This window comes from Toxoplasma gondii, chromosome XI, assembly GCF_000006565.2.
Source record: "Toxoplasma gondii ME49 chromosome XI, whole genome shotgun sequence".
In the NCBI taxonomy this organism is placed as follows: Eukaryota; Apicomplexa; class Conoidasida; order Eucoccidiorida; family Sarcocystidae; genus Toxoplasma; species Toxoplasma gondii.
In genome coordinates, this window is record NC_031479.1 from 1,723,191 (window position 1) to 1,748,397 (window position 25,207).

Genomic DNA, 25,207 nt, shown 5'->3' on the forward strand with positions numbered 1-25,207 from the left:
ATACATGTGATGAAAGCGTTGGATGAGCTTCGGACAAACCTCTACTCTGTTGGTTATCCTGTACTGTAGAAGTTCCTTCGCTATTTCTCATCTCTAGGAAAGATGGATCGGTTTTTGGCTGTGAATTTGTCTCAAAGCAACCCTACCTACAAAAGTTTCGATTCTGTTTTTCGTCCGTAAAAAGGTACAGGCACTCCGCTATGTAAAGGCGGCGACAACGGAGATGTACGACGCATTCGAGCGTTCTCTACTACAGGCGATTTGCGACGACACAGTCGAAAAACGACACATACAGCTTTTCGTACGCGAGTTTTTCGGAGCTCCACTCGTGGGATTTTTTGCGAATGGCATTGCACATGCACTGACAACCCATTCACAGACGAGAATTCGCACACCCACTGGTGGAAGTTCTGCGTACGTAGGGTCCTCTTTGCCACTCTCTACGTTCCTCTCTTCAAACGGCACTCCTGAACACGATTGCAACATACTGCTCTGGCGTGCACATGGCTCGAAGCTCCACTGGATTCTGTAGCCCTGCTCTGTCCCGTCATCACGCAAAAGTAATGGATCTTGGAGAACCGGCGCTGGGGCAACATCGAACTCGAGCTTTTTGTAACACCACAAAAGCATGCGTTCCTTCGCAGACACATTCAAAATGTCGCAGACTTGACAAGAACGTCAAACGGTGCTTTACCACACAGGTCCTGCTATTTCCTTATGCGACAGGCGAGGCCGATGAACTGAAGTCATCAAGGCCGGGCTTAACACCTGTCAGCCCTTCGCTAAGAAATCAGAAACATTCTCCAAAATGGTGTGGCAAATTCTTTGCCGAGACGTTTTAGAGGATCAGGAAAATTACGCGATTCTCCTCACTCTACGTTAGACCAGGCGATCACATCATTACTGAGAGCACCACTTCCCGACAGAAACGCCGTATGCACAAATCCGTTCCGCAAGACACACCTCCTCAGCCTGACAGAAAGTACCATCAACTCCTGCATTTTCACCTTGTAACCACTTGTGGCAACAAGAAAAGGTAAATCTGCCGCTCTGAATTCCGAACAAAAGCATAACTCGTTGCTCGCATTCTTGCTCGGAACCGTTGGAGGTGGTGTTTGCCGCTTTCAAGGATGTTTCGTTCAGTACGGCTGGAGGAACGCGCCTCCATTTTCTCCAGAATACTCCACCGCAACACAGTTACATCAGCGCCATGCACCGAGGTGAAACAATCACATCCTTCCCCAGTCACTGTTCCCGCGCTCTAGTTGCGTCGATGAGTGTGTGCGGGTCTAGCGGCGGTCCGACGAAGATCTTTTACAACCCTGGCACTTCCCACATGCTCCTCGATGACGTCAAGGACAGAATCTTCGTCTAGAACAGGACTGCTTGGCATGTCTTGCGATGAAGAAGGAGCTGAGGCAGTTATGGAGTCCTGCGCGTTCAGCGACCACTGACCTCGACTCCAAGACCTTAGGGCGCGCACTACGTCGTCTTGATTTGAAGCAGAAGAACCAAAGCTTGGCGCTTTCGTTATGTCAACGTCTCCAATAGAAGACAGACTGTCCACAGTGCTCGCATGGAAGTCTTTCGTCTCCATGCTGTCGCCTTTCTCTACCTTCTCAGAGTGTTCACAGGTACCCGACTTCACTGCACCACCGGGTCGTCGACTTTTCCGGGATTCTGCAACACCGGTAGACGAGTTCCCCCCTCTGTTTGCCACTTCTTGGTTCCCCTGCTTCTCGTTCCCATCGTGAACAGTTGATTCGGCTTCCATCATCGATGCCATCCACATTTCGCGGCTGTGCCGCCGAAGGACTGTGACGACAGGATCGTCAGGTAACCGTGGTGAATGGAGTCCCATGTTCTTGGGTTTGAGACCAGTTGAAAACAAAATTCTACGCTGAAGTTAAACACGCGAATGACACCCCGGAAGCGAGTTTAGCGGTGCAAGAACAAGTGTCTGAACAATGTGGAAACGCGGTCACTGCATCACCACCGTGATCTTGGCGCGTGGCACGCTTAGAAAAGTCATAAGGACATCACCACAAGCTTGCAAGACATGAGTAACAATCTCAGAACGCGAAGGGACAGATTTCGTACACTCGCTCTGCTCTGTCTCTTTCACCGGCGCGAAACTCGGTGAAACCACCGAAATCCACAAACCAATTCGATGGGAAAGGCGAAGCAGCCGCCGTGGACTACCAGCCGTACCGGTAGGGCTGAAGACAGTAGAAGTCAACCGTCTCAATTTCCAACTCCATCAACACAAGGGACCCGAGTGACAGGAGGCAAAATTCATTTTCTTTTCAACTTTCTCAGAAAAGTACTTCTCAAAAATCATCAGAATAGTGTGTCTGTCGGTGTTAACCAAAACCCGTTGCATGACCGCACTCACCCGATGAGCGAACCATGTAGCGAATCGCGCTGGGCGTCGCCGGCAAAAGTGAAGCGGGTACAGGCATGTCTCGAGGCAAGAAGCTGTCTGCTCAGTCCCCAGCTTGCACACGATTATCCACCACCAAATGATGAGGTTCATAGTATTCTCCTCTCTACCTTTTGCTTGACGCTTTCCTTCCCACAACATCTAAGCGAACTGCAGAAGCGCCAAAATCCCCAGCACCGTCATCTTTCTTGTCTGTTACATGCATATCGTGGCGGCACTATTTTCACCACCGAAATGGAGATTCTTCTTTCTAGGATGCGAGTTGCTGCTCCGACAGAGGGATCGTATTCGAGGGGGAACATTTCATTCTAAATTCACATATCTTCAAGTTTTGGGCTTTCCTTTGCCGCCAACGTTGACCCAGTGCTGTTGTATTTGCATGCAAGCCAACAGGCAGGCCAGTTCAGGGTCGATCGCAGCAAAACATGCGACGTCGCTGCGTTCCTGACCATTCCGATATGCGCCATTTCCCCCTAATCTTTCCCGCTCGTTTCCCATCACCTTGGGATGGTCCAAATCCCATCTCGTGGGCACTTGCTTGCCGTTCGCGGTGAAAATATCCTATCTCGTATCGCTTTTAGAGACAAATCGAAGCATTGCCAGCAATCTTACACGAGCACCTGAATGTTCTGTGAAGTACGCACTGTTTTTTCTTCTCGGGAGCCCGACATACGAAGAGCGAAAGTTCTTGGCTACACAGGTACAGACAGTCTCCTAGATGTGTGACAGAGAGGCTCCCCACGTGTTTGAGACCAGCTAGGTTTCACCAATCTAGTGGAGCCAGGCCTGCCCAAGCAGAAAGACAATTTGCTATCCCCTCCCTCACTTTGTCGAAGTTGGAACTCAAAGAGAGACCGTAACCTCTTCGTTTGGTTTCGACTGTGCAACCCGTCTGACGAAAACTAGCCGCCCCCTGTCTTCCCTTGAAAAAATGGCTGAAGACGGGAAGAGTTTTTTTTCCTCGAAAAAGAAGCACCACGCAGTACCGCCAGATAGTGCGGGACACACCCCGCCTCCGTCAAATGCAGAACGCAACTCTTCGGCTTTCGCCTCGTTGAAACCTGAAGATGCCCGAGGCGACTTATCTTCTAGTTCAAGTCAAGGCCAGCGCGTCCAAATTGTCGAACATGCGGTGAAGGCACTCTTTCAGCGTTCAAAAGCGCTGCGGGTCGCCTCATCCTCATCCGCGATATCCCTTGCGTCGCCGTACGATGACACTGAAAAATCGTCCAAACCTCCAACACACGGGCAAGACGATGCTTCGGTCTCCCGATCAGCAGTCGCTTTTGAATCAGACGGGCACACGTCTTCGGATGGTGAAGGGGTTGCATTGTCGCCTGACACTTCGCACCCAATTTCTTCCTCGAGCGTATCGACCCTCCTGTGGGCGCGGAGCCTTTTTGGAGAAGAAGAAGAACCTCCGTCCAAGAAAAGGGGTTCGGCGCGAACTCTGCTCAGCAACGGATCTAAAGGTGACTCGGAGTATGACCCGTCGAAAGACGCAGATCGGACACGAATTGACGGGGAAGAACAGCTGGGGGAACGGCTCGAAAAAATGAACTTCCGGTCACTCAGAGCTGGACCAGCGTCTGTGGGTGGTCTGCATATTCCCGTCATCGCCACATCGTTGGATCTCCACATTGCTCCATTTTGGAGAACCAGAACTGAACAGGAGGTAAGCACGCGACCTTTGTTTTTGCCAAGTCCTCACCTTTCTATTCAGTCGCGAAATGGAGAACTTCCCTGGGTGGAAACCCTAAAGTTCGCAGGCTTGATAGACGCGTAGCCGCGAAGGTACAACGAACAAATATAAGTTTATCGTCGCTGGTTCGGTTCCGCTTAAACTGAGGAGCGAAGTAGGTACACACTGTACAAGGATTAACTGCGTCCATATGTGCATCGAAACGCGTGTTTTCGTAGCAGATTGTTGAGGAATTGATGGCAGGTCTCTTTTTCAAGGATGTCTGCATGATATGTTCTCTTCTGCAGGCTCGCGAAGAGTGGCGGAAAACGCGGGCCGCGCTACGGAGTGACTTCAAAAGAAAACACAAAACGGCTGTCCGCAGTTTGAAGGGAAACAGTTCCCGTGCATTTCAGAAAAAAGGCGGGTCGGCCGTGTCATCGAAACTTTGCGATTTTGAGAAAGCCGTGTCCTACTCTGCTTTTTGATTGGGGCGGAAATTTTCCTCGACTTGTCTGTTTCCTGTGTCACCATTCAGTCGGTTTCCCCGCGCATGGCATACATTTTGGACTTTTCTCGACAGTGGGGTTCGAAAGGGAATACCCCCTGTCTTTTCGCCCTTTTTTTCTACCTCTCTTGTCAAGACGCGCCCGCGATACTTACCAGAACCACGGCTTCTCTCCACTTCTGAAAGTTGGGCAACCGTCAAGTGAATGCCTACTGCGTGCCCTCAACGGTCGCTTGATCTCCAAAATCCGGCTAAAAAGACAGGAAGTGTGACTACAAGCCATATACATCGATAGTTACGTATGTCTATGCACAGCTTGGGTTCGCTGTAATCTCCCAAACTCGACCTATGTAGTCATTTATAGCGGCAGGAATCTCTAGGCAAAGTGCGATTTGCCCACGGCAATTGGCATTTCTCTGGTGACTACGTAACGACAGAAAATGGCTACGGAAAATGAAGCAGCCATTTGCATTGATAGGGTTCACTGATGTTACAGTTTCGCTTGCGAATAGAATAAACGCAACGTACGCAAGAAGGAAACAGTAGTGCCAGTGAGAGATAGGTTTTGACATCCTCAACTCTGTCCACGGGCCTCCCTCATTTTTGCTTCTCTGTCGAATAGGCTCCTGCTCGCTTGTGACTCGAAAAATTTTCCAAAGGCATTTTCTCTTGTTGTTTCTTCCTCCAGTTCCTGTGGCTTCTCTGATGAGGATTGAATGCTGCACGACGGATTCGAAAATTCGGATACCGTGAGATGACAGTCCACTGTATATCAGAAAATGCGAGAAGCGACTTGTGCTTGAATAGTCGTAGCACACGTGTAAAAGCGACACGCGAGCCTGCGGAGCACTATTCTAAGCTTTCTGCCCTTTCTGTTAAATCGAACTGAGCTGTTAAAACATCTATGGGCCATTTTGTACTCTTAAACGAGTCAGCACTTTGAAATTGGGGAGGGAGCGTTTCACCGGAAAACTTGTCGCCTGTCATGCTCTCCCACTTCCCGCTCCAACGAGCCTGATACATCGCGAAAAAAGCTGGACGGACAATCAAGAAGCAACGAGAGTGAAGATCGGAGAACAACGGTCCGGGACGCGAGAGTGACTGACTGAAACTGAGCGAAGACGGGACACAGCCCGCGAGCGACAACTATGGATAAAAGAGCGAAACGGAACGAACAAGCATCTTCAACACCCATTTCCCCATTTAAATAAAGTGTTCTGTGTTTCATCTATTATCGAATAAATCTGTTTCCCTCTCGAGGACTAAGGCAACCTTAAGAAGACAACTCCGGTCTTCTCTGACTCCTTTTCCCGTAGGTCTATCCGCGGTGTATCGAGAGCAAGACGATTGTGTTCAGCGAGCACGGGACAAGAGATCTATCTCCGAGATCTTGCACAGTCTCACAGCTTGAATCTGAATTCGCTTATACCACTGAAGATCAGGCAAGCGCCGTGTCCGACGTAGACAACAAAGTCTCCAAAACCAAAGTGGTGAGTTGCCAGTGAAGGATTCTCAAAACTGGACAGAAATTGGAGGCTCGCGCGTTATGACAGGGTAAACAGCACGTTCCTGAACTGAGACCTCCTGCAACGCAGTGCAAACAAAGACCTTTAAGATGTAAGCCAGTAGTCTATACTTTCAGAAAAACGGATTTCATAAACGAACCTAGAAATCCCGTTCTACCATGTGTATATGGTGTTTTGACATTCTCCTGGTCGAATTTCGTTTACTCCCGGCGAAGTCTCGACCAGGTTTTCAACGTCTCGAATTCTTCTCCCGTTTCCGCGTTTCGTCCTAAGCCTTCAGCTTTTCGTCAAGCGACTCTCCAGTCAGATTTTCCATCGCTTTGACCCACTCCCGAGTGGCCATCTCGACTTCGTCGTCTGGGCTCTCGAGAAGCTCCACAAGAGTCTGCAGGGAATCATTGAGTGTATCGACCATGGCGACGCCTAGGCGCTTCCAGAGGTGGAGGTAAATCCGCGCGGCGGCAAAGTGCATGTTTGCTTTGCCGCAGCTGCGGACCTTCTCGAGCAAGCTCAAATTCAATTCCTCGACCTAAGAAATGCACATCAACCAGACAGCGGCTCGGTGGATACAACCTGGACTGCCACACTTTTGTTTTAGCCGTCAGGCTGCCGTGTCTCGGAGTTGTGTCGTTCGCCATACGGAAACACAGGAATGTGCCCTGCTTCAAGTCCGCTTTTGCGCGCCTGAAGAGAGCTTCCCTCGCCTCGAAGTCTGCAGCATGCATGCGCTTTCGGTTGATACACAGAAAAAGAGAACACTGTGTGCTCGTCCGTCTCCCATGGCGGAAACGAGACAACACACACCGTTAGAAAACCAAAGAGGGAACTTGGAGGACACGACGCCACGAGAAATCCAGTTAGCCAATATCTCTCTTGCGCCCCTTCGGTAAACTCTTACTCGCGTTTTGTCGCCAAATGCATGCTCAAAGAGACTTGTGACAAGGGATCGGAGGGCACAGAACCACAGCTTCGAAAGCCGCTGAGCTTGCGCCCGTTTGCGCCGCGCCTCGCTCTCGCCTGACATATCCGAGTATGAGCCGAATCGCTCCTCGTCTCGCGAGGAGTATCCAGGAAGGTGGAGACGAGGCAAAACCGCCAGGACATCGGAAGCGTCGAGGACGCAGGTAAGCAGACGCTCGAACAGCGACGGAGGCAGAGCACCTGTAGAAGAAAGGAAGAGCGAAGCCAAATATAAGACTACAAAGAAGGAATCAGACGCCTTAAAAAACGTGACTTCAGAGGGAAGCAAGTAGGGAGAGGAGAGGTGAAAAAAGAAGCGAAAGGACGGCACCAACCTCGGAACAGAATCTTTGCATCTCTTAGCAAATGACAACAGAAGACATTTAAATTCTAACCTGTCCCGAAAGCGCACATTGCACCTCAAAGTACACACCATAATCGGATTACCACTTCTCTACCCTATCCATAGGAACCCACCATTTAGATGCCTCTTCATCACCTTTGCGACTATCAGCTATATATATATATATATATATATGTATACATACGAGAACATACATATATGTACTTGTATACATATATACATATACTTATATATATATATATATATGCATGTATATATGTGATAAAGACCGTGGGGCCACATGACTGCTGCCTCTACGGGAGTGATTTGTCTGTCAAAGGTTTTTTTCTTGTATGTTTAACAGCGGGACGCCGCTTACCGCTGAGGTCCTTCTTCCAACTCCGGAGAGAGGCGATGAGGGAGAGGAGGATTGGCATCCCCAACTCGAACCAGAACCAGGTGGCGCTGGACTCGAGCACTCGCCCTCGAGAACCGCTCCCAGTCTTTCCTCTCTTCTCACCCGACTCCTGCACAGTAGTACGCATGCCATCAAGATTTACACACATTTGCGCACAAATCTGCGTAGATGCATGTTGTAGATATGTCTACGCTTGTGTACATGTACATGCAAGACAGTGAGAGTATGCATGTGATGGTTAAGAGCATGCAAGCCGAGGTTCTATGTAGACAGCGAAAAACACGGTAGCTCTTGGTTTTCGTTTCTTGAATGGCGAAAATGTCTTGCGGCCAGGAAATGAAGCCGTTGAACTCGAGAAATGTTCGCGTCACAGAAATACACGCCCTCTACTTCTCAAAATAAAAAAACAACACCAGAGACAACTCGAGACGCCAGACAGCTGCCACCAGCCCTGGAGAGCTTTCAAAAGGAAGGCACCCTTCTGTGACCCACAAGCGCACGCAAAGGCGTTTATAAAGCTGTCCGCGCATGCAGTTACGTATATGTATCCACGTAAACATACATGTACACACCTAAACATCTTTCTCGCTCTCTCTGTCTATGTATTCATGTACCTATATGTGTATATGAATCCTTGTGTAAACGATTATGTTGAGAAGAGCTCGACGCCTCAACGAGGCGAGTCGAATAGACAATTTCGTCTCGAGTAAGGCGTTGAGGAAGACGTTTGCGTTCGACTACTCCTGGCTTGATTCGCTCCTTCTTCTGTATCCACTGTTTCATTCCTTGATTCCCTCACCTCGTTTGCTTCGTTTCCTCGGCTTACCTTGGAGGCGTCGACCAAAGCGAGGGCCTGATCTCTGCATGCGGCCAGGGCACTCTGGAAGTCCGCAAGCAAGTCCTCGAGGAGCGCTTCCACGCCTCCGACAGATCCGAAGTCTCTGACGGCTGCTGTGTAGAAGAGAACGAGGAGCCGTGTGCCACAGATCTCTCTAGTGGAGAAGCCCGACGCAGGCGTCGTCAGCGTTTTCTCTGTCCGTTTCTCTCCTGTCTTCTCCTTCCGCTTCTTCGAAGCCTCTCGCTCGATCTCGTCGTCTGTGCCTTGAGCGGAATGTGTCTCTTCCGTTTCCTTGGAGATGTCACTCGCCTCATCCTCTTCGGCCGACGGCTGCAGGAGCGCCCTTTTGGGGCCTCGCAGAGAGCGCAGGAGAGACTGGAGGAACGCCTGGAGTTGCTGCATGCTCAGCTTCTGGCTCCAGCTGCGGAAAGCACAGTAGAGCGCGGCTTCGACGCGATGTAGGTACGCCGGGGCGAAGGCCGCAGGCGGGAGCAACCGAACGCTTTGTTCAATGGTATGGAGCGACGCCTTCTGTGAGAATTCTTCTCTCTCCCCGTCCTCGAATTTGAGAACCATGCCCTCGTCTCGCAGTCGCTTCTTCGTCTCCTTCTGCACCTCGTCACGAGCGTTCTGCTCTTCTTCGTCATCGGCAAAATCGTTCGAGAGCAGGTCGCGGCTGTCTCCGCTCTCGGGTCCCCAGAGCAGCTGCCGGTGCACGTCGTGGACTTGGCCTCCAAAGATCTGCTCCGCGAGACGCTCTGCATGCAGCATGCGTCCGTCTGCTTCCTTCTTCCCTGACTTCTCTTCTCTCTTCTCTTTGTCGAAGAGACGCGCGGCGCAGGCACTGGAGTCCTCGGCGCGAGAGAGACACAGCTGAACGAGATGCACCATGAGCTTGGTGAGGACGGGGCGCTTGGCGTCGGCTCTCGACTGAGGCTGGGCTCCAATCACCGCACCCAAGAGTTTGATGGCTTGCGAAGCCTGGAAGTCCTGGAGGCCGCGCTTCGAGAAGACACAGTCTTCGTCCTCTATGTCAAGGCCTTCCGACCTCTCGCTGCCTGCTTTCGACGCCTTCTCCTTCCTCTTCTTTTCGCCAGAAGTGACGGCTTTCTTCTGCTTCCCAAGGAGGCCATGCAGTGAAGGCAGAAGCAGCGTGATGGTGGCCTGGAGCCGCATCGACGTTGCGAGCTCCGCGGCGAGCGCCGAGAGCATCGTGTCCACGGCAGGTCGCTCTCTCCAGACGGCGTCGTCGGGGGTCTCCGCATCGAAGGCCCTGCGGCCCTTTTGGCCCAGCCGCTGGGGGGCGACCTTTTCGCGCTTTCCAAAGATGGAAGAAGAAAAGCCAAAGGCCGAGTTCTGTCGAGCGCTCTGCTCCAGGACTTCGCTCGCAAGACGCCGCACACGCGGCAGGTCCACACTCGCGTCGACCATGTAGAACTGGAGGGAGGCGTCGCAGAAGGCGCGCGGCGCTGCCAGTCGGCGCATGCAATCCAAGGCAAGTTTCCCGCTGTCAGTCGCGCTTTTCGTCTTCTCGGGGGCCGCGAGAGCCTTCAGAGACAAGCGAGGAGACGGCAGAGCCTCAGAAGCATCCTGGGAGAGCGCCGAGACGAGCAATGGGTTGAGGAGGGTGGCATGAATGAGCGTCGACGCATGCGGCAAAAAGAAGTCCGTTCCAACCCGCTGGAGGAGACCGAGAAGCGCAGCCAAGAGGCAAGTGGCGAGCTCCGCAATTCGAGAGTCGCGGACAAGAAGAAGCCGATTGAGAACGTCCTGGATCCACATCAGTCGGGCGCATGCTTCACGGCCGTCCTGGGGCGCGGCGTCATCAAGGAGTGAAGGAAGCAGCTTCCGCAGGAGGCCCGCGAGCCGGAAAAAGAGCGTGTTGAAGTCGGCAAGAAACAACGCAGCTGCATGCAAACTTCGCGACGTCTTCTGGCCCATGTTCGCGCCATGTTTCTCGCCTGCCCGGCCTTGAGAGGTCAGGGTGAGTGCGAGGAGAGATCGCGCGGCTGCGGTCGCGAGCGCCACGAGGCTCCGCAGATTCGCCTGCGCAGCCCCAGAGGACGGCTCAAGGGCCAGAGACGGGATGCGGGCAGACGCCTTTTTCAGAGTCAATAAAATAGACGGAAGCGCACCATCTCGGAAGGCCTCAGGCACATACCCCCCGGCGAGGCGGGAGAGACGCGTGACGAGTTGCCAGGCTGAAACACCTGCGGCCGTCACAGGCAGAGACGAATCACAAGAGCGAGCTGAGGGGTCCAGCAGCCGCTTTGCGATCAGCGCGAGAAGCAGCGCGTACGGCGCCGTCAAGGACGCCTCACTCCACGCAGAAGAAGCGAACAGGGTCTGCACGCGCAGAAAAAGCAAACAGGGAAGGGACGATACAGATGGCGACAGAGGGATAAATGTGGATGTTTGCGGATAAAGGTAGAACTCGAAAAAGAGGAGAGGGAGCAAAAAAAAGGAAGGGCACACATTGAGCGAGAAGGAGACACAGAGAAGACAAAAGGGTACCGCAAGGCGGGTGAAAGAGACGAATCCAAAAAGACGGAGGGGAACGTGTAACTCAGCGCATGTCTACGAATACCGTCAATTTGTGATAAACGCACACACTCCCTCGTTTTGTCAGCCCGTTCACGACGTTGACCTTTCTATCTATCACCTCAAAATATATACATATATATATATATATATAATGATTCGACTCGACCTCTATCTGTATATGTAGTAAATCAGGTAGCAATAGCCTCAGAGTGTCGAGTGAAGTAAAAACATAGATGCGTGCAACGCCCTCGCTGTCTCTGTTGTGCCCCTTGTCCTTACAGTCCAGAGTCTGTCTTCTGTGCCTTTGCGGGAGTCGTCTCGTCGCTTTTTTTTGCCGCCGTCGAGTGCGAGTACACTCTCTGTTGGAGCGCCGAGGCAGCTGTCGAGGTGGCTGGCGAGGCCGCGGAAAAGCAGAGAAAAGAAAACAAAGTCGCAGCTCGATGTCTGCATGTGGGGAGCGCGAGCGAAGCTGTCGGCCTCGGCGACAGCCTCCGCCGCTGCATGCGCTGCCTCCCCCGCGAGCAGGAGGCGTGCAGTCTCGGGAAGAGAAGTCGAAGAGGCCGAAGAGAAGAGAGGAGGAGAGGGGAAGGACGGGAGAAGCAGGTGAATCGACGGCTGCGAGTCTCCAGAAGTTTCAATTTCTTCGTCGCTCTCTGTCAGTGAGGAGCGACGCGAGGCGAGCGTCAGGTCGCCTTGGGGATCTTCGCCTCTCCCCGCTTTCGCTTCCACGAATCTTCTGCGGAGCTCCTCTCCCGACTCCAAGCTCACGAAAAACGAGTGTCGGACTCCCAGACAGCCCAGCGCGAGTCGCATGCACCCAACAAGCGGCGACAGGGCCCTGCAGAAGACGGCAGAAAGCCAAGGGAGACAGAGACAGATGTGCGTCTCGAACAGCCGGCCGGGGGTGAGAAGCGGAGAAGACGAGTCGACAGCGAGGAACGCGAGATAAAAACGCAGAGATGTGACAGACAGGGAGAAACACAAAACGTCGTGGAGAAGGGAAGAGAAGGAGAGCGAGCGAGAGAAAGACCACCGAGAAAAGAGATGCATGCACGGCGCAGAGAGCCGTGTGTCGAAATCTAGACAAAACAATGGAGAACCCCGCTTCTTCTTACCTGATGATGCTCTCCAAGAGAAGCTCTGCACGCTGCTTGAGAATCGCCTCCTCAGCAAAGACGCGCTGTTCAAGTTCTGTCTCCTCACTTGCGTTTTCGACTTCTCTTCTCTTCTTTGCAGAACGAGAGAGAGACGCCGCGCCCGACAGCCAGCGCCGCTCCGCCAGAATCTGAGAAACCCCCCAGGAAACGCTCCACACTCAATCCCTTGCGAGGGAAAAAGAACAACTCTCACTGTGTCGCAACATTCTCACGCGTTTGCTGCACCTCCCTTCTTTCTCTGGGGAGCCTCCTGAAAATGCAGGTAAATCTCTACCTGTATATCGATCCCTCTCTCTACGCCTACACGTGTACAAAACTATATTGATCTATACATTTCATCAGACTCGTAGATACATTGGTGTATCCGAATCTGAACGTAGATGTCTGTGTCAGAGACAGAGATGCGCATGAGTGTTTCGCTGGAGTGCTGTTTCGGTGTCAAAATGTCGCATGCAGGGACTTTGTCTCCACGTGGACAAGACAAAGGATTTCAATGCGTCGAGCCGAAAGCTGTTTTTTTCGAAGAAAGACGACTTCCGTCCCTCTAATTTGTACTCCATCCCGCCGAATGCGCATCTCACCTTGACACTGAGGAGCGCCTCGACGAGTTCTTGCGTCGCCTGCGTTTCTTCTTCGCCCTCGCCGGCGAGAACAAATGCGGTGGACGAGAGAGCACCTACGCGCTCGAGGTTCGGAAGGCCCTCCTTCTTCAGCTGCTCATACACCAGAAGCACCGCCGTGCTCGCCGCCCGGCAGTAGATTTCTGCGGGATGTCCTTCAGCCGCGGATCCGGAACCATCAGAGAAAGAGAAACGCACCGAAGCAAATGTTTCGCGTCTCTTTGGGTCGCATAAGCCTTGACGCACGTAAGTCACTCTCTCCGCCACACAACTCGGCAAGTTCCGCGACAGAAGGCCTCCGTCTGCTGTCACTGCGAGTCCGTTTCCTCCCTTGTCTTGTTCTGGTTCTTTGCTTGCTGCGGTTTGCGGTCCTTTTCCTGGTGAGGCGTTCTTCGGCAAGAGTTGTTCTCTCGCTTCGCACTGCAGGGCGACCGCTCCGGTGGCGAGATGAGCGTGAGCGAGGAGCTGGCTGCCGAAAGACGCAGGCTTCTCGGGGCCGGAGGCAGCTTCGAGAATTTCCTTCAGGCGCTCGAGCAGCGCGCGCCGGCTGCCCCATCCCAATCGCTCGCTTTTTCTGCGTTCTCTTCTCGCTTTTCTGTCCAGAAGAACCTCGTCGTCTGAGTCGCCTTCACCTTCTGTCGCGACCGCTGGCTGCGGGGTTTCCTCGTCCTCGGCTTCATCTGCTTCCTCTGCTTCATCTGAGGCGCTTGCCGCTTCGTCACGTTCCTTCTTGTCCTCTTGCCGTTTTAGGGAAGCAGCCTCCCATCTGACCAAGATCACAAGGCACCCCGCTACGAGGGCCTCTCTGCCGAGCGCGGCGCCGAGAGCCACAACTAGTTCTCCGACTGCAGCCTGGCGCTGAACTCTCTCGCTATGGGGAACAACAGTGTCCTCGCCAGTTTCACCGTTTCCTTCCTTTTCTTGCTCGCGCAGGCACTGAAACGCAGCTGCGCAGAGAGGCTCGACAAGCATCTGAACGAGACCGACAACTTCCTTCTTCACTTCGCGTCCGCGTCGGTCTTCTTCAGCGAGTCTCGCCGACGCCTGAGGCTTCGGCGTCTGGACCTCAAGCGTCTCCGTGCCGTGCGGCTTCTCGCCGCCCCTCAGGAGACAGAGAAGACAGTCGAGGGCAGAAAAGAGCGACGGGAGGTAGCCGCGGATGGCAGAGAGGACGAGAGGCGCGACGACGAGGCGACAACTCGTGAGGCTCGCGCGGGCGAGAACGCCCCCCAGCTTGTGCAGGAGATCGAGGAGGGCGCGATGGAGCGAGGAGACCCGCAGGTCCGCAGACGTCTTGTCTCTTCCTTTCACTGCGAGGGTGACTCTTTCCGACGCCGAGGCGCAACTCCGGAGCAACGCCGCGAGGAGACCAGGCGAGACGAGAGAGGATGTGAAGCCGCGCGTTGCGTCCCTCCCGTCTCTCTTCGAGTCAGAAGCCGTGGTAGACTCGTCTCGGCCTGCGGAATACGTCTGAGCGAGGAGACTGGAAACGGACGCGAGGCCGCGCAGAGCCTCTTCGTGGGCTGGGAGTCCCGCGTCGAATCGGTCTCCTGCTACTTCAAGACGACTGGCCGAACTATGCCTGTTCGCCTTCGGAGAGTTCTTCCTTCTCGCCAGTTCCGCTTCCCCGGCGCCCACTGCGCTGCAGGCGGCCGCACACATACTCAGGAGGCTCTCCAGAGTACGTCGAGTCGCAGCTTCTTCCATTCCTTCTTCTTTCGCGGAGGCGTTGCAAGCAGAGTTCGTGCCGTCCTCACTTCGCTTTGTGCTCACTAGAAACCAGTTGAGAATTGCCTCCACTTTCTCCAGGGCGCAGCTGGCGAGGCGTTCCACCTCTTTGCGGGTGTCGCTGGCTGCCTGCTTCCTCTCCACGGCCTTCGCGCCTCTTTGGCCGTGATGCGGAGCCGTGGAGCCCTCGAGCGACGATCGTGCTTGAAGCTGAGTCTCAACAAAATCTGCGAGGAGAGCGTCTCTTGCGCCAACGCGCATGCTTGCACTTTCCACGGGCGGCGCGCCTCCCTCGCCGTCCTCCGCTCCTATAGCCTGGATGAGTCGCACGAGTGTGGCGACGGATACCATCGCCTCCGACCGCGGACCCGCCTTCTGTGGAGCCCTACTGGTGACCGCGGAGACACGCCCCTCGACGGGGATTTCGAGGGCCTCGTCTTGAAGCCGCAGTCGCGCCGCGAGTTGCGGCGTCGTCGAGGCGAGACGCAAAACCGCGAGGACGAGGCTGACGCAGAGATCGTCGGGAAGGTCCGGAAGAAGCCCCGAGGAGAAAACACCGTCAATCACAGCCTCGGCGGCCTGGGCGACTTCGAAGTCCAGCGGCAGAGACCGGGACGAGGAGCCAGAAGACTCTCCGGAGAAGGGCGCCTCCCCAGGCCGCAGGTAGAAGGAACGCAGGCTAGCGGCCGGTGCAGGCGAAGAGAGAGCTCGCAGGAAAGGCAGAAGAAAGCTGGACACGAGACGCTTGCTCTCGTCGGGGGAAAGCCGTGAGGTAGGTAGAGATCCTTGCAGTGGCTGCGCCTTGACAGCGGCAGGTCCCAGGACGGCAGCGGAACTGAGAGAAGAAGCGTTCAAAGTGCCGAGCAAATGCCAACCGAGCTGGATAACCGGTGACAGAGAAGCAGGCTTCGGAGAAACGGTGGACGGCGCCCAGACCGCATCCCGTGGTGAGGCGGGCGCAGGTGAGGCGAAAGCAAAGGAGGAGGGCGACGCAGGCGGCGAAGACTGCGCAGACTGAAAGGACGGCGACCTCGACTTCTCGCGTTCGAGGGGGCACTCGCTGGAGCCGAACGCCGCGACAAATGCCTCGATTTCTTTCTCGAGGGCCGGCAAAAGCGCCGGGAGAAGGCGGTTGGGCGGCCCGCGGCGCAGGAGGCCCCCGAAGGCCTGCTGCGTCTTCCCGGCAGGAAGGAGACATGCGAGAGCGAAGCAGAGAAGCGCGGAGACACCGTCGGACGCAGTCGTGACAGCAGAGCGGAATACCAAGTGTTCGACACTCGCGACTGCGCTTGGCGGGCCTTCGGCCCTCAAATGACTCGCCTGGGACGACGGGAGGGACGGTCGGAGAGCCGAGGATGCCGAGGAGAGTCCCGAGAGGAAGAGAGAAAGAAATTCTCGACAGCTGCTCTCGGCGTCCTGCAGAACGGCCTGGAGAAAGAAGTGCATCTTCAGGTTTTCCGGCCTGCCGCCGGCGCCCTCCTCGTTTTCTTGCATGCGTCTGAGGAGCCCGAGGTGGGCCAAGCGCCGCCACCAGAGCTTCAGGAGACTCGGAGACACGCCTGAAGCCCCCGTCTCGGCCTTGGCTTTCTGCGAGGTCTTCTCCCTCGCCTTCTGACTCTTTTTCAACAGAGACAACAGCTCGTTGAGAAGCAGGTGAACTGCCTCGCGAACTTCGCGGACTTCAGCTCGACCGTGCACCGACAGCCACAGAGGGACAACGAGGAGGCCCACACATGTCGCGTCTGAACGCCGCTCGGCGCCCTTCTCTCGCTCCTCGCTGTCTCGCATGTCTGCGCATTCCTCCCGCTTTTTCGCGCTCGCCTTCGACTCGGATTTCTGCATGCGTTTCTCCGTGCCCCGCCCCGCCTGCGCCAGCAGAGCGCGAGACAAATCCACCAAATTCACTTCGATTTGCTGCCGAAGCGGCGAAGACGCGAGAAGCTCACAAGCCTCGGTCGGGCTCCACAGGCGAGACGAGACACACGAAGAAGCTGGAAAGACACTGCACGCCGCCTCCGCGCCAGATGTCTCCTCGTCCTCTCGCCGCTTCCGGGGCTGTGCAGGCGCCTCGTCGCTCCCCTCTGGAACAACGCCGGACCATCGACTTTGCGAGAACGAAACGCTAGACAAGAACTGCGAGAGCAGAGCCAAGAAAAGCAAACTGTGGCCCTGAAACGCCGATAAAAAGCTCTGGACAACAGGCGCAAAGAGCGCGAGGTCACTGAGGGCCAGGAGGAGGAGACGTCGCCTCAAACGCCTCTCGCTCTTCTCGCTTCCCTCGATCGGCTCCTCGACTGCGCCGACGTTTTCTTCTTCCGCAGATCCAAAGAAGGAGCAGAGCGCGGCAGGAAGTGCAGACACACCGTCACCATCCTCTGCATGCGTACCTTGTCCTCGAGCTTCCTCGCGCGATCCTGAAGCCCTGTGGCTTCGTTGTTTCTTGGTCTTCTCGGCAGTCGCTCCAGCTCCACCCTTTGGAACGCGAGACAAAAGAAAAGAGGCGACGCCAGCTGCCACGGCCTTCACAGCACTGCGAGCTTCTCGGGGGAAGGAGAGAGCAGGCGAGTGGGGATCCGAGAGAGAAGAGACAGCCGAAGGAGCTGCAGAGGGGCGCGTCTTCTTCGCGCCCTGCTTCTCAGAATGAAAGTCCGAGTCCGTCTTCTCGGCGGCAGACGTCGCTAGGAGTCCTTGCAGAAACTCGCAGAGGTGCAGCAAATGAAACAGCCAGACGGGGACGTCAGACGACGGCGACAAGGCGTCGACAACAGTCGCCCCCGAAATCTCCAAAAGCGCCGCTGCGGTGTACAGACACGTGGCGCTGGTCGCGCTCGCGTTCGCCTCGCGCCTCTCAGTTTTCAGGCGCGTCCCGCGGTCGAGAAACGCGTCGACCACCAGCGAAGGTTGCATGCGCCGCAGGGAAGTCGTTGAAGTCACCAGCGGAGACGACAAAGGCAGCAGCACCTGGCGGACCAGAGCGTGGAACGCCGTGGACGACGCGAGTCTGTTGCAATACCAAGAACAGGGAAGCAAAGAAGATTCAACTTCGTGTAAGGGAAACACCGTGAAAGTGGAGAGGCTTGAAAGGACACAGCGGAGAGCAGCGAGACGAACAGGAGAGCCAGCGGATACTTGCACCGAGGAAAGAAGCCACAGCCCGAGAGCCTGTACACGGAAAAGGCGAAGCCACTGAAGCCAGCAGCTCCACAAACGACGGGAGGCTCGCGAGTCCACGTTAAACGAAGAACGCGGGGGGACGGTAATCGCCTGGAAGAACAGGGTGAACATCTTTCTCGCGAGAGATTGAGGCAGCGAAGAAAATAAAAACATGCGTACCTTCCTTGAGTGGTTGACACTTCCAACTGCTCCACGTTCTCTCCTTTCCCTTCTCCTTCACGTCTCTTGTGCACCGCGTTCAGAACGGCGAGCGAAGCTGCATGCAGTTCCTCGAACGCTTTCCGCTTATTTTTGCGGAGCGCACTGGAGTTCTCTTCTTCGTCCTCGCTTTTCACTTCTTCGTCCTTCTCGTCCGGTCTGCTTGTCCCCCACGCGAGAGCCAGCGCGAGAGGGAGAAGGTGGGAAGTCAAGGCCTCCCCAGCGAACTTCTCTCCGTCGTCCGTTTCTTCTTCAGCCTGCGATGAGTCTTCCGCTGCTTGCTCCAGCATCTGGGCAGCAGCGTGCAGAAGAGCAGGCACCACGACTCTGAGGCGAGGGACGAGAAGCACCGACGCGACGAGACACTGCGAGGCTCTGCTGGTCTCAGCACCCTTCGCCGAGACGCCGCCGGAGAAGAACGCGGGAGCCGAGAGGCGCCCTGAGGCTGCGAGAGGTGACGGCAGAAGGGAAGAGAGGTCCATGAGCAACACAGACGTCGCTCGGTGGAGACAGACGAAAGGCGAGAGGACGCGGCAGACCGTCACCGTGCCTCGAGCGGCCTGCAAACGAAACCAGAAGAGTCTGGAAAGCTTGTTTGTGTATGGAGTCGACCGAAACCCTCCGAAAGTAAACTAGCTTGACGCAGAAGAAAAGGGAGGTATCCGCGAGTTCACCTCTCTTAAGAGTTCTATCCTCTCCTGCTTAGACTGGATAGCATATCTCTGCAGTGAAAGTGAAGAAGCGGCTTCCTGAATTCACCGTCATCCTGCACACCCCACATGCACTCGTTAGTGTACCGCATCCGAAAAACATCAGAAATGAGGGATGAGTGTAACGCCTAATGAACCCTCTGTACAGCTTCCCCGGGCACAATCTCGAGCGGACTTCCGAACCACGTGAAGCTGGAGACAGTGCAAGTATTTGAGATGCAGTTAGAAACCGAAAGTAGAACATGGCACTGCTTTATCCTGCTTTATCGGAGCCTTTTCAACTCTGACTCTTCTTCACTACGTCAAGCGCATATCTTTCAACTGCAGCTGAGGGAGGCAAAGTAACGCCTCGCGCCTGCTTATCTCCCCTCGCCAACGGACCTCAACGACGAGGGAAGGTTCTTCGTCTTGTAGACGATCGAGGAGCAGTTCAACAAGAAAGGTGCCTCTTGTTTCCTTTTCTTCCGACTTCTCGCGTTGTGCTGGGTGTTTCGAGCGCTGAAAGCAAGCCAGGGCAGCGCGGATGCCTTCCCGCCGCAACTCCACTTCACTGGCCATCAACGCGCTGAAGAGAGACAAGCCTTTCACTCCCGGACCCCCGTCTCGGCCGCGCGCAAGGCGCTCTTCTTCGCTCTCTTGTCCAAACCTCTCTGCGCTGTACAGGGGACACCCGACCGACGGCAGGCCGTCGAAGACGCGGGAGAGCAGCAAAACCAGATCTTCGCAGCTCGAGTTGGCGCTGTCTGCTCCAGGCTTCTCTGTGTGTCTCTCCTGTTCCGTTGCGCGGGAAAAGAACGTGAGAGCTTTAGGCAGACTCAGCGGGTTCGCGGCGTCGATCTGGAGGAGCAGGCGACTGAGGGCCGCGAAAAAAAGCGGATGCTCCTCCTCCACACAGGAGCTCAGCGAGGGCAGATCGGAGGCGGCGGCACTATCGCCTTCTTCTCTCTTCTTGCCCCCTCCGCGCTCACTGGCAACTTGCAGCGCATGTTGCCCTGCGCGCCGGAAGCTGTCGAAGAGCGTGAGGCCAATGACGATGAGAGAGGGAGAAGCCTCCATCTGAGCGAGCGAAGGCGAGCAGGGCGAATCAGGCCCGAGGCGAGAGCGGCTTGCGGGCGCCGCAACGCATGCGCCACAGAGCGCCTCTGCCGACGCCAGAAGCCGCTGTTGCAGGGGAGAAAACGACGCCGCAGAGCCAGGAGACGAAGACAAAAAGAAGGAAAGAAGCGACTTGAAGAACGCCCGCAGAAACGGGGCGCAATCCAGCTGGCGATCCGACAGAAGCTGAGAAAAAACGCGACAACAGTGAGCGCGGCTTTACAAGGGACTTTTCGGCGGCGAGAAGAGACGTAAACACCTTCGCTTGCTAAGATGACAAACATAAAGGGTGAAAGTGCTGCGGGTGCATGGGCGCGCTGAGTTCGTCTTATTGGTTTCCCTTTGAGTTGCTGAAAAAGTTCAACAGCGACTGACAGTCCTGACACACACACACAGCGTATGTACGTGGATGCTGGCGAGAGGAAGTCTCTCCCGTTTACCGTCAGTTCGTCCATTTTCGAAGACGATCCATAAAATTTGCCGCGCGTCTGGGGCACACTGCGCACCGGGACAGCAACGCCTTTCGGTACACCTCACCCTCGGACGCCTCTTTATGCAGCAACGGATTCTGGTTACGGCACCTTCCAGTTGTGAGCGGTGAGCGTTCGACAAACGCAACCGCCGAGGAGCGTTATCATAAGCCGTATTGTGAAGGTGCGAGTTTTGCCAAGGAGGACGAGCGAATCTTACCTCCTCCGTTGCCGCCGCCAGGCGCGTCCACTTGGTCAGGCGCCGAGTGACTGCACACGGCAGAGTGCCTTGCAGAGCGAGACTTTGTTTGTCCGCAATCAGAACCAGAAGAGAGAAGATTTCGTTTTCCTTCGAAGCGGGAAGCTGCGGCAGACCGTCGTCTGCCGCGGAAAGCACAAGCGTTTGACTCAACTGCTGCATTGCCGCCACCAAAATGGCGGGATCCAGCGGTGCGCGCATTGCAATTTGTGCCAGAATTGCCAGGCCCGCCGCATGAAGCTCAGGCGTACGTACAGCTGAAGTCGGGTGCAGCGTCGACAAGAGGAAGGGCAGCAGACAGGGTGTGAGCGTCCGCACCGCAGCGAGAGAAGGCGCGGCGACGATCGATTCGGAGACAAGCAGAGTAAAGAAAGACAGGAGAGGTGTGTTTTGCGCAGGCAGACGAGAAGTCGGCATGAGGAGAATCTCGTCGTTCCCCGCTCTCCCGTCCTGGAGATGGGACGGCAGGGGCGAGAGACTTGCCTCCTTCAGCCGCGCCGCCGACAGAGGAGCCGAGACCCGAGCGACAGTGTCGACAAGGAACTGGAGAAGGAAGGGGGACGAGAGAACGACCTTGACGAGGTCTCTGCGCTGCAGAGGCGCGCCTGAGGCCCGCATGCGTTCCAAAAAGATCCACGGCGAGTTCGGCGGAAGCGTCATGAGTCGGACGAGGCGGACAAAGACCGGAGAGTTGTGGTATGGCAGGGCGAGAGCGAGAAGCGCGTCTTGGTTGTGCTGGTGAATTGCATATTGACGCAGAAGATACTCGAGAAGATACTGGGCGTCCTGCAGCAGGAAGAACGGACCCAGAAGGTCGCAGCAGATAGACACACGCCGATCGAGGACCCGTGACTGGTCCTCTGTCATGAAGTCACGCGACTGGGGAGAGTTCTTGCCCTGCCTACTGGCGGAAAGAGCGAAGAACGGCTCCAAAACTTCCACCAGCGGCTCTCGGCGACTGAGGGACTGAAGAGAGGTGAGGGCGACATCGCGCAGGGTCTCAATATCAATCGAGGCCGCCTTCCGCGGATCAAACAGAAGAGAAGGAGCTGCATGCTGACGGCGAGCGGACGAGCACGAAGCAGTCGACGAAGACCCTACACCGCGGGTCTGCCGATGCAGCGCCAGCTGGCGCTGCAGCTCGGAGACCATCGCGTCAGCGATGTGAGAGGGCCGAGGACAAAAGATGGCAGACAGGAAGCAGAGCTGAAAAGGGGACGAGAAAAATGCCAAAAGGGAAGTCAAGGAACGGAAAAAGGAGGACCAGAACAAGGAAACCTCTGGAGAGCAGAAGAGCTGGAGGTGATACGCAAACGCGTCAAGTTGCAAAAGAGTTACCGGGTTGAAGGGAAAGTGACAGCTCAGTCTCAACCACGCCAGTCGACCCCCAAAAAATTGGAACTATCGGAGCAGCGACAGCTCAAGTAAAACTCCTGGACAAAACAGGTAAGAATGGAGAACGCGGATGTCGAGTACGATTGCTATGAGAGACAATGGAGACCACTACCGCGCGGCACTCAAATGCCTTGGAAATTCTCAGCAGACGGTGAAATCCAAGTCCGCTCTGTATGAAGAAGCCAGTTCGCAGATTCAACTTTAGATGCAGTCCGCAAGTACCTTAATTTGCCAAGAAAAGGCCACGAAAAAACTTCGAACAAAGAAAATGTTGTGGGGCTGCGCGGAAAGCTGACAGGAAAGGGCCTCCCACCGCATGACTACGGAAAATGCCAATCATTTGTCTGGAAAGCCGACAACGAGACAGATGTTGGAAAGAGTAGTAAGAAAAGAGAGGGGGAAACGGTCCGTAGAGACCGGCTGTGCTTTTTAACTGTCTGTGGAAATTTCAGTCGAGCGCTGCCCGCTTGACCCCACTGTCATCGCAAAGCGGCTCTCGCGGCATCGATTCATGCGATTTTTGTTAGACAGACAAGCAACAGCGCTGTATCCGTGTTCGAGAAGCTCCAAGACCGACCGAAGAATAGCCACGTGATATTAAGTCTGGTCATTCATGTGGTTTTCAGTTAAATAACGGCAACGTTAAAACTGTCTCACTGTCAGTCCCGAGTGTCACTTTCGTGCAAACCAGGAGGCGACTGGCCTACCGCTGTCCAGGCGTGTCTGCGAGTTCTTGCGAAATCAAACACCGTAAAGGGTGCCGCGCACACTGCGTACCTATACAGCGATATCATTTCCATCTTCGTGGCGCATTCGGGGTTACTTTGGCAACTCTTTCGGTTCGTACGCGGGGCCAGTGCCCCCAGATATCGGTGAGTGACTTGAATGCATCGCGCGGCGGATACCTGTCACGTCAGCGACACATCCATGCCGCCACAAAAAGGTTTCAGGACGGAAGATAACGCAAATGTAACCCTTGATATTCTGCCTAAAGTCGTTTCGAACTCGTTGTTTCTTGTTCTCGTCCCTTTCGGCTGGCGGAAGTGAACATTAGTATTACTGGGTCAGTGTGGCAGGGGGTCGCAAGCATAGTGTCCGCAGGCTCAGTGCTTGAACTGACTTGAAAAGAGGTATACATACAGCTCTTTCGCACTCACAGCAGTCTGGTAGGAGGACTTATCTGCAGAGTACATCGAACACGCTCTTTACAGTACTCGTAAAGTCCTCCAGAGCCTTGTATCTGAGACACACGGATATTGCCACATACGTTTTTCGGATAGGGGTGAGGTCCATAGCCGACCGGATTGTGATAATCAGCCTCCAACAGAACTTCAGCCCTTGGTCTCTTTTCATGGAAGGCGAAAGTACAAAGGTGTGCGAGCACCAGTTTGAATGCTACGATGTGAGCAGGTGGAGAAGGGAGAAGATACACCATCCGTGGATTGATGTCACTGCCATTGACATCACCATGACCACCGCATTCAGCGTTTCCCGCTTCTCGTGATTGAAAACGTGAGCTTACGCGAGATGGCTCGTCAGCAACACCATAGACACTTTCTCTTGTGGCTTAAACAATTCAACTTGTATGTGTCTTTTTGCGCTGAGCACCGTTAGGGGCCAGAGGGAAGGTACACACAAGGACTTTTCGTACGACGGATTTCAAGGACCCTAAGCGCTAAACAGGGTTATTGAGAAAGCTTGTAGTCTGTTTTTCAATCAACTGAACTATTTTCCAGAGACCGCTTGAATCGTTCTCGGTGCAGCTGACAACGCACCGTCGCCGAACGTTTAGGAACGTGTATCAGCGTCATTGAAATCGCCTTGTAGAAGGTACATCATTGCAAATAGAAATGAGGCAAAGCCTGTCGCTTGCTATTCCTTATACAAGAGATCACCTCAACATCACTTGGGTGGTTGTGAGGCCTGCCTCAAAAATTGTGACAGATCTTCCGTTAATCAAGGGAAGTATCGTTCTTCAAAGTCCCTCTCCTCGTAAGACGACTTTTTAGTTGTCGGCAGTTGTCGGAGAGATAAGTACGCTCTTTAGAGTCTCGCCCTTGACGCGAGGTTGAGACCTGGACGACTGTGACTGCGGATGCCCTAGCTGGTGTCTCTCCGTGTTATCCCCGTCTACGCCGATACACGGCACTCTTCCAGAAGGCTGGGCAGCGCAAAACGAATGGACCAATTAATCATGAGGAACTACCCCACTGCCATGTTACCTACTGTTGCCACGATAACGAGGAACATGTTTTGTTGCCTGCTCGTCGTCGTTTCACGGTGCAGCGGATCCTTGGTCTTTCGAGGGCAAGCTGGGGCGACTGTAAGGCGTCGCTTCCCGTGAGTGTGCTTCCGAAGTGAGTTTAAAAGAAAGTCAGAGACAGATTCAAAGCGTCGTTCCAAAGGTAATCTCTCCTGCTTCAGGCGAGGTCCCGCTATGGGTACTGTCGAGCGCTCATTGATACGCGTACCCTTACCAGCAGCTTCTCCTCCGGCGCGCGCTCTAGTTTCCGGTTACTCAACCGAGAAGCCATAGGCCGATCCTGTTATTCTCGATCCTCGCCGCTTACTTTTTAAGAGCTGTTTTTTTGTCTAATTCACATCGTCGTTGCCGTTGTCAGTCTCCGGCAAACGCTCACCTCTCGTGTCGGGTGGCCAGACCCTCGGCTGTGAGCTCCCCATCTGCAAACAAGCTTGACATGCACCACCGTCCGGGACAAGAATCCTGGGGAATCCTAAGGTGGATTCGCGATATAAGTGATTTTTCAGCGGCCATTTGCTGTTGCATGCGCGTATCTTGGCCAGCCTCAGCGAACTAGCTGCACATCTGTAAGACTCGTGTCTCCCCCGAGTTTTGTTAACCGAACGCCTCCAGTCCCCATGGTTGGCCTCAGAGGGTGTGTACCATGGAAACGGTGACTTTTGTTGCTCATGAGACACTTATGGGGATAGGATGATTTTCGTAGGTGAATCCATTCTGAGGTCCTACAGCTGGGTGAGTTACCTTCGTGCCGCCACTCGCTTCCGTGGACCACATAATCCCGGAACGGCTTTGCCCCGGAAGAGTTGGCGAGCGGTGGCATTTCCTGCGGTGCGCGGGGCATGCGTTTTCGAAAGAAAAGCACTCTCAAATTCCGCGG

General features: G+C 54.8%; 3 protein-coding genes across 3 annotated transcripts; 1 reads left to right on the forward strand and 2 right to left on the reverse strand.

Moving 5' to 3' along the window:
• Positions 1-61: 61 nt before the first annotated feature.
• Positions 62-2,746, reverse strand: TGME49_311010 (hypothetical protein). The gene has a single exon (XM_002364304.2). It carries the CDS (start codon positions 1,859-1,861, stop codon positions 1,262-1,264), a length of 600 nt encoding a protein of 199 aa, XP_002364345.1. The 5' UTR covers positions 1,862-2,746; the 3' UTR covers positions 62-1,261.
• Positions 2,357-4,872, forward strand: TGME49_311020 (hypothetical protein). The gene is made up of 2 exons (XM_018782653.1): positions 2,357-4,118; positions 4,433-4,872. Exons 1-2 carry the CDS (start codon positions 3,375-3,377, stop codon positions 4,610-4,612), a joined length of 924 nt encoding a protein of 307 aa, XP_018635540.1. The 5' UTR covers positions 2,357-3,374; the 3' UTR covers positions 4,613-4,872.
• A 1,153-nt stretch (positions 4,873-6,025) lies between these two features.
• Positions 6,026-22,468, reverse strand: TGME49_311030 (hypothetical protein). Its single transcript, XM_002364306.2, has 10 exons — positions 20,634-22,468; positions 19,230-20,129; positions 18,100-18,698; positions 13,000-17,767; positions 12,377-12,546; positions 11,541-12,099; positions 8,706-11,063; positions 7,841-7,988; positions 7,057-7,319; positions 6,026-6,687 (listed from the first exon to the last, which is right to left on the reverse strand). Exons 1-10 carry the CDS (start codon positions 21,822-21,824, stop codon positions 6,427-6,429), a joined length of 11,217 nt encoding a protein of 3,738 aa, XP_002364347.1. The 5' UTR covers positions 21,825-22,468; the 3' UTR covers positions 6,026-6,426.
• Positions 22,469-25,207: the final 2,739 nt, after the last annotated feature.

Excerpts from the sequence above, each read along its gene's own strand:
- TGME49_311010 (XM_002364304.2), bottom strand. The coding sequence starts at position 1,861 with ATGGGACTCCATTCACCACGGTTACCTGACGATCCTGTCGTCACAGTC.
- TGME49_311020 (XM_018782653.1), top strand. The coding sequence starts at position 3,375 with ATGGCTGAAGACGGGAAGAGTTTTTTTTCCTCGAAAAAGAAGCACCAC. Across the intron at positions 4,119-4,432 it reads GAACCAGAACTGAACAGGAG|GCTCGCGAAGAGTGGCGGAA; the intron begins GTAAGCACGCGA and ends TCTCTTCTGCAG.
- TGME49_311030 (XM_002364306.2), bottom strand. The coding sequence starts at position 21,824 with ATGGTCTCCGAGCTGCAGCGCCAGCTGGCGCTGCATCGGCAGACCCGC. Across the intron at positions 7,320-7,840 it reads TTGGAAGAAGGACCTCAGCG|GTGCTCTGCCTCCGTCGCTG; the intron begins GTAAGCGGCGTC and ends TTTCTTCTACAG. Across the intron at positions 6,688-7,056 it reads CATTTGGCGACAAAACGCGA|GTCGAGGAATTGAATTTGAG; the intron begins GTAAGAGTTTAC and ends TGCATTTCTTAG.